The 8,508-nt window shown below is 47.7% G+C and overlaps 1 protein-coding gene across 1 annotated transcript; it reads right to left on the minus strand.

The window, feature by feature from the left end:
* Positions 1 to 945: 945 nt before the first annotated feature.
* On the minus strand, positions 946 to 7,610 carry LOC102457918 (alpha-1,4-N-acetylglucosaminyltransferase-like). Its single transcript, XM_075937291.1, has 4 exons — positions 7,288 to 7,610; positions 6,032 to 6,172; positions 4,343 to 4,779; positions 946 to 1,536 (listed from the first exon to the last, which is right to left on the minus strand). The coding sequence occupies exons 3-4, from the start codon at positions 4,751 to 4,753 to the stop codon at positions 946 to 948; spliced, it is 1,002 nt and encodes a 333-aa protein (XP_075793406.1). The 5' UTR covers positions 4,754 to 4,779; positions 6,032 to 6,172; positions 7,288 to 7,610.
* Between the last annotated feature and the right edge of the window lie 898 nt (positions 7,611 to 8,508).

An 8,508-nucleotide genomic window follows, 5' to 3' on the forward strand; every position in this document is an offset into this window, starting at 1 on the left:
CACTCTGGGCACCACCAGGGAAACTCTTCTGCCCCCCTCCCGGCCCCAGTGCCCCAGAGCTTAAAGGCTATTAGCCAGGGGATAAAATGGTGTCCTTGGCCTGTTTGTCAGAGGCTGGAGAGGGATGGCAGGAGACAAATCGCTTGATCATTGTCTTTGTCCACCCTCTCTAGGGCACCTGGTGCTGGCCACTGTCGGCAGACAGGATACTGGGCTAGATGGACCTTTGGTCTGACCCAGTACGGCCGTTCTTATGTTCTTATGGGAGGGAGTTGGGATGAAGCAGGCGGTTGTGACCTTGGTTAGGGACTGGAGGGCAGGGGTTTGGGATGTGACCTGGGGGGGAGGTGATTGTGATCTGGGGTAGGAGATTGGGGGGGCCAGATCTGGGTGCAAGAGGGGGATGGAGGGCAGAGGTTGAGAGCGTCTGGGAGCGGAGCCGGTCTGCTCAGTGGCAGCCTGCAGAGCCAGTGACCTGGGGGCAGGGAGCCCTGGAAGTAGCTGCAGTTGCCTGTGGATCTCAGGAACCCGGGACCAGCTGCCGGCCCATCCGCAGGGCCACGTCTGGCAGCCAGAGGAGCGTCCCCACTTTGAATGTAACCGATTTATTTGGTTCCCAAACCCAACATGACTTTTCACAACAGGACTCAGGCTCTAAGGTCACTTAGGTGCTTTGGAAAACCATTCCCGAAAGGACAAGCCCTACTTATCAAATCATCACAATGGTATTTGCAATTTCCCCCCTTCCTACTGAATTCATTACGCCCTGGGGAATCTTAGGAGAAGAGGTGGATTCTGAGAGGCTCTGTCCTACCAAGTCACCGGCAGACAGAAAAAGGCTGAGAGTCTGACGAAGAAGAGCTATGTGTTGTGCACAATTGATTTAGTCCCAGGTCCGTAAGGGCTTCATTCTGCTAATGCCGTCATTCGGTCTTCATTTGTTGCCTATGGACCACTGCCGTCTGGGCCCTGAATAAGAACCTTGTACGTGGTGGGGCAGTATGTTTTGAAGAGATTTTCCACTAAGGTGTTACTTCCTGCAACCACACGCTTGTGCTCCCGGTTCATGTGATTCCACAGATGCAGAGCGTAGGAGTTGTTGAACTCGGGGCTTTTCTCCCAGACCTCGAAGTACCGATGCCATTGTGCGCAGGGGATGGGGTAGAAACGCTGAGGGTGTAAGTAGGAAATATTCTGACAGTTTACATCCTCCACGTTATGGAAAGTGGTTACGGGGCACAAGGCCTTGAGCCTCCTTGTCAGTAACCTGGGCCCTTGGTAGCCCCAAATGTCTCCTCTGTAGTTTTGAACAAAATCCTCCATGCAATCCCACATGAACTTGTGATGGCGAGAAAAGCCAAAAATGCCACTGCTGGACCACTGGAAATCCTCGGCCGTCAGGAAGTTTTCCAGCAAAATAGGCTTGATGGAGATGACATCCGTGTCCATATAGATCCCACCGTATTTCCAGACGAGTGCAAGCCGGCTAGCGTCGGAGGTGACAATAAGCCAGTACCTTTCCTGGGCTGGATTTGCCTGCAGAGTTGGGAAAGGATCACACAGATGCAATTAATTCCATTTCGAAACTTGTCAATACCTGCTCCTATTAGCTACGTACTGCATAAAACTCTCAGCCGTGTCTGTCCTAACTGTAATCCCTTTGTCAAATAATGGACGTTTTTCTTGTTCAGGCATGACACGGTGCTGGAAAAAGCCAAGAGCAGATGGAGCTTTTGTTCAGTGTCATTCTATGAGTGTGTCCAAGGTAAAGAAAACACCCAACAATTACAACATAATGAGAATCTGAATCATAGTAACATAACAAGGCCCATACTGGGTCATACTAAGTATCTAGCCCAGGAACCTGTCTTCAGACAGTGTCCAATGCCAGGTGCCCCCGACGGAATGAACAGAACAGGTAACCATCACACTGTAGGGACAGACTGTAGGGACACCATTCCTACCCCTCCTGGCTAATTGCAGTTGATGGACCTATCTGCCATGAATGTATCTAGCTCTTTTTTGAACCCTGTTATTTATAGTCTTCGCCTTCACAACATTCTCTGGGGGTATGTCTAGACTACATGGCTCTGTCGATGGAGCCATGTAGATTAGGTTTCTAGACGTAGGAAAATGAAGCAGCGATTTAAATAATCGACACTTCATTTACATCAAAATGGCTGCTGCGCTGTGCCAATCATCTGTGCCTTGTCGACCGCCCCGTTATGTCTCGTGGAATGAGGTTTACCGGGGAGGTTGACAAGGGCTTCCCTTGTCGACCGCGGAGCATCCAGACTATCGTGCTGTGCCGCCAAACAGCTGATCGGTACAGCATGGCAGCCATTTTGATGTAAATTAAGCAGCGATTCTCTAAATCGCCACTTCATTTTCCTATGTCTAGTAAACTAATCTACATGGCTCCGTTGACGGAGCCATGTAGTCTAGAGATACCCTGGCAAAAAATACCGGTTGACTGTGCACTCGCTGAAGAAATGTTTCCTTTTGTTTGTTTTAAAGCAGCTGCCTTTTAATTTCTTTTGGTGACTCCTAGTTCTTGTGTAATGAGAAGGAGTAAATATCTCTTCCTTTGTCTACACAAGCCCTGTTAGTGGTCTCTTTCCCAAGCAGAAAAGTACCAGTCTTATTCATTTCTTCTCATGCAGGATCTGTTCCATACTCATTATTGGTTTTATTGCTCTTTTCTGAAGGTTTTCCAATGTCAATATAACTTTTTTGATATGAGGCAACAACATCACCATGCCATATTCAGGATTGGTGTGTCTAGACGACAGGGTTTTTTCGAAAAAAGTGGCCTTTTTTTTTAATTTCCCCTGCATCATGACAGACTTTGGGGGGACTCCAATATTTACCTCTGTATTCTGAAAAGTGACCACTTACTCCTACCCTTTAATATCTACCTTTTAACCAGTTACCAATCCATGAGAAGACTTTCTCTTTTATCCTTTGAGCATTTGCTGTTCTTAAGGGCCTTTGGTGAGGGAACTTGTCAATGGCTTTCTGGGAATCTAAGTATCCACTGGATCCCCCTGGTCCTCATGCTTGTTGACCCCCTCAAAGAATTCTAGTAGATTGATGATGGTTCGTTTCCTTTTACAAAAACTATGTTGACTCATCCCCAACAAATTATATTCACCTATAGGTCTGGCAATATTTACACTATAATTTCAACCAAATAGCTGAGTAGTGAAGTCAGGATTATTGGTCTGTAAATGCTGGGACCGGCTATGGACCCTTTTTAAAAAATTGGTATCACATTAGCTATCCGCCAGTCATTTGGTAGAGAAGTTGAATTAAGGATAGGTTACAGGGCATCCCCGCTATAAGTTGACCCGGCATACATCCCTTCCCCACGAAAGGTGTTGACACCTGTAGGAATCGATACCTTGTAAGTCCTCCCGTTCCCTGTTCTTAAGCCGTGTCAAGCCCCCCTCCCCAGTTTGCGGAAATGGAATGGAAAACAATTCCCCGCTTTCAGTTGTTTTGCTATAAAGCCAAGATTCTTGGTACATCTGTTGGACGTACAGCGAGGACAGCCTGTACAAGGTACAGCAACTGGCACCTTAAAGACTAATGGATTTATTGGCCATAGGCTTTTGTGGGCAAAGACCCGCTTTGTCAGATGCATCGGCTTGTCCATGAAAGCCTCTACCCAAATGGATCGGTCTGTCGCATTGACTTTGCAACAGGTCCCTCCTGGAAATCTGTACAGAGCATAAAGAGTGAAGAGGACTTCAGCTCTTGGGCAATGCGGGGGGGGGGGAGGGCGGAAGAGGGAGAATGGGTGTATCAATAGCGCACTCTGCTGCTTGTTTATTCTCCAGACTCTCCGCTTTCATTTCCCCTTCTCACTGACAAAGCCAGCGACGTCCCTGTACACACTGGGGAGAGGAGCTTGTTCCCAGACATTTTCATGCCTGTCAAATGCCCTCAGCAAGCAGTGAAGTCATGTTTCCAAACAGCAAATCCTGCCTTTGAATTCATGCTGCCTGAAATGTTTCAAATACAATGTTTGTATCGACCTCTTGCCTTTCTGGAAAAGGGGTGATTCACCATTTGGAGAAAATGTGGTTATCGAAATTATGATAGGAATGGTCCATTTGCCATATCTCCCGCCACCAGGAAATGGACAGTGCCCATAACAATTTCACTAAATAGTTTGACTAATACAGGGCATAGTGTCATGAAAAGGGGTCCACACTGGGTGCAGCAAAACGACGACAAGCTTCAAAACTTGAACAAAAATGTGCCAAGCCTTTCATTTCCCTCCAATTCTACATGAATGTTGTTCAAAAAATATTCCCCCCTTAATATTCCCTCTCACCTTACGATACCATGAGAGCAGAGGTGTGTCCTCGAAAAAAGCTTCTGTCTGGAGAGGAAGAAGGAAGACATTCTTCATAGCAGACAGAGACGATAAGGCGGCGGGCATGGACTCTGAATCCAGCGATGTGTTATTGTTCAGCCCTTTCATGAAGAAACGAATGGGTTTGTCGGGGTAGATCCTGGCAGCAGATTCCACAGAACATGAAACCAACGGAGGAGGCTCAAGACGGTCTGTGGTCTCCACAAAGATGATGCCGCTCTCCCGGCTCATGACGTCCCTTTCTGTCAGGAACGGCTCAGGACTCCGCTCGCATGAGAAGAGGCAGCCAGGCAGCCGGGAACGTTTATAGACAAAGGCCAGGGCAAAGAGAAAAGTGAGCCCGAGCCCTATTTTCATTTTCTTAAACATTCTTGCTTGTCCTTGGACAGATGAGTCTTAACCAAAACAAAGAGTCAGTGTTAGCGGTTCATTGACTATCGATGGGAGACAAATACAAGAAGACAGGATTTCAAGTGTTATTATTACTTTGGATTATTTCTAGGGGAGATAAAAAAATCCGATTTTTTTTTAAATTTAAATTGGATTTTTTTTAAATCCTCAATAAAATACCAAATTTTGTATTTGAAAGTAACAGTTACAATTACGCCTCATCACAAACATGTTGCACTCACACTGACAGCTCATTCACAGTTGACGTGGAGATGTGGATATCAGGAGACGGGAAAATTGCCTTTCTGCACAACCTCAGTGGATCAAAAGTTGCTGCATGAAGGAGGGAGAATTGCCCCTATGTCTGGACTGGCCAGTATTTCAGGTATGTTCCCTGTGGCTGGGCCACCTGACTGCTTGTTACTAGTGCATCTCCATTATAGACGGGTCTCACAATGCTCATGAGCCATCCAGAGCTTTGCGAACAGCAGCCTGTGATGAAGGGGCCACTTGTGTTATCTTGAGGATAAGGCTGTCAGGCTACGTCTACACTGCAAGGTTTTTGGAGCGTCCACACTTCAAATGCACTTTTGCGCAAGGAAATCAAGAGTAAAATGGCAGAACAGAGGGCTTTTCCCGCCATAGCTAAACCTCCTTTTACAAGGCATAACTCCCTTTTACGCAAGAGTTCTTGCACAAAAAGGCAAGTGTGGATGCTCCAGAGGGAAAAAGCACAGGTGCTGTGATGGCCATTCTGGGAATGGCCATCAGAGCTTTCTTGCGCAAGAGCATCTATGTAGTGCGGACACTCTCTTGCGGAAAAGCACACCCCTTTTGCCATGTGCTTTGAGGTGTGGAGGTGCTCTTGCGCAAGACGTTTTTGTGCAAGAACTCTTCCGCAAAAGACGTTTTGCACAAGAAGCATGTAGTGTAGGCATAGCCTAAGAGAAAAAGCCAGACCTTCCTGGACTCCATTCCAGTGTCTAGCATGAGGGCAATTGTTTGGCACTCTTGGATTTAAGGTGTCTTCATTAACCATCTAAATATTCGCTAAGCCTGTGAATAAACTGAGTACACTGTATTTCTACCACAAGGAGATACACCCGAATTAATTTGTCTGCAACATATCTTCTTAATGAATTAATCAGATCAGAATACAAAGTACCAGGTACTGCACACCTATTATAAGACACAGAAGAACATACTATGTTGGGGAAGAGTCAACATGGCTTTTTGCAAAGGGAAATCCTGCCTCACCAATCCAGTAGAATTCTTTGAGGAGGGTCAACCACCACGTGGACCAGGATGATCCAGCAGAGATAGCGTACTTAGATTTTCAGAAAGCCTCGGACGAGATCCCTCATCAAAGACTCTTAAGGGCTTGTCATGGATCGGTCCCTGGTTAAAAGATAGGAAACAAAGGGTAGGAATAAATGGTCTGTTTTCAGAGTGGAGAGAAATAAATATCAGGTTCCACCTGAAGAATCTGTCCGATGCTCTTCAACATATTGATATGTGACCTGGAAAACCAAGGCAAACCACGATGTGGCAAAGTTTCCAGATAATACACAATCAATCAAAATATTAAGTCCAAAGCAGACTGAGAAATGTTACAAAAGAAACTCACAAAATGGGGTGATGGCGGAACAAATTGGCAGATGCAAATCAGTGTTGATATGTGCAAAGAAATGCCCATTGTCACACATAATCCTCACTATACATGGAATATGCTGAGGTCTAAATTAGCTATTGCTACACAGGAACAATTGTGGAGTCATTGGGGAGCGTTCTCTGAAATCATCCACTTAATGCGCAGCAGCAGCCAAAAAAAATAACAGGCAGCTAAGGTTAGATAAGGAGACATCAAATATCATCACACTGTTACATAAATCCATGATTTGGCCTATGCCCTCAGCCTGAATAGTGCCGGCAGTTGAGTTTGTCCCATATAAAAAAAATAGAATTGGGACAAGATTCAGAAAAGGGCAAGAAAAACAATTAAGAGTCCGCAACAGCTGCAGCATGAAGAGAGACGAAAAACTGGGGACTGCTCAGCTTAGAAATCATTTTACCAAGGCAGGAGATGATAGAGAGGGAGAAATTCATGAACATGTGGACAAAGTGAATAGAGAAATGTTGTTTAATCCTCCACGTCCTATAAGAATCAGGGATCTCCCAATGCAATGAATAGGCGGCAGGTTTCAAACAAAGCAAAGGAAGGACCTTTACCCCCAACATCCAGGCAGCCTGTGGAGTTCATTGCTGGGGACGTGCACAGGCCAGAAGCAGAGCTGGGCTCACAAAAGAATTAGGTCGGTTCCGGGAGGGCAGGTTCCTCACTGGCTGTTGGCCAGGAGGGCCCGGAGGGGAGCCCCGTGCTCGGAGGCGCAGGGACACGCAGGCTGCCCCAAGCCGGGATGGGGTGACAGGACCCCTCAGCGTTGCCTTGCTCTGCTCCTGCCTTGCGATGCGCCTGGCACCACCAAGGGGGGGTCCCAGGACGCTCCACTCACCTCTTGTCTGGCGCCTCCTGCCGCTCAGCCTGGGGGTTAGCGGGTCAGGCCCCCTCTCCTCCACGGTTTGTTCACTGCCGCTCCCTCTCTCCTGTCCTCTCTCTCACTCTGCCCTGCAGCCCCTCGCCCACTGTGGGAACCAAATCTCCTCTGTTCCCTGCCCGCCAGCCCGGTCCCGCAGCGCTCCCCTGCCAGGGCGCGGCTCGTTCAATCTCTCCCTTCCACAGTGACCCAAGAGCTCTGCTCATTAGCTGCCCTGCTGGGGCCGCTTCCCAGGGCTGGGTGGGGGGAAGTTCAGCCCAGCAGCTCTGTTCTTTCCTCTCCCAGCCCTCACTGCCTGCCCTGCCCGGCTTCCTACAGCTCCTGGTTCAATCTGCTCCAGACGCTCCTCCCTCTATCCAGGGCTTGACCATCCTTTCTGGGAAGAAGCCTTTCTTGTACAAACTTTTTCATTTTATAGACCCAGCCTATTCCTGCTTGGGTGAGCCTGCTTGAACTCAGTTGTGTGCTCCCTGGCTCTTCCTCAAATTATAGGCTTTAGGGTTAATCCTATTATACTGCAATCTGTGTTGGGTGGGTGCTCTATCCCAGACACTCCCCACTCCAGATTGCTACCCGTGGGAGGGGAAGGTATCTTCTCTCCTCCCTATGACATAGCTAAACCCAGAGACCCTCCCACTTCTTCCCAGGGTCACCCACCCCCCAGCCCATGGCACCTTCTTCCCCAAGGCCTCCAGGTCATGCTAAGCTATCTGAGAAGTCCCCTCTGTAGCTACCACCCTCTTTCTCCTTTCAGGGGTAGGCTGTGCAGGTAACAGGCCTACCTGGCTACCAGTCCTGCATGAGTGGACGTCCCATGACAGTCAGAAAACAGGGTTCTGAGCTACGTGTTATGACCTAGAATGCCTGTTCTTACATTCTTAAACTACATCAAAATTCTTCTGGGTGGTCCCTGCAAACTCTGGCCTATTGATGGAAATTCAACCTTTCCCAGATTATTTATTTCAAAATACAGTTAGTGAACCAAGGATATGTCTAGACTACATGGCTCCGTCGACGAAGCCATGTAGATTAGGTTTCTAGACATAGGAAAATGAAGCGGTGATTTAAACAATCGTCACTTCATTTACATCAAAATGGCCACCACGCTGTGCCGATCATCTGTTTGGTGGCACAGCGCAGTAGTCTGGACACTCCGTTATGCCTTGTGGAATGAGGTGT

Source organism: Pelodiscus sinensis, chromosome 10 (genome assembly GCF_049634645.1).
Source record: "Pelodiscus sinensis isolate JC-2024 chromosome 10, ASM4963464v1, whole genome shotgun sequence".
Classification (NCBI taxonomy): Eukaryota; Metazoa; Chordata; order Testudines; family Trionychidae; genus Pelodiscus; species Pelodiscus sinensis.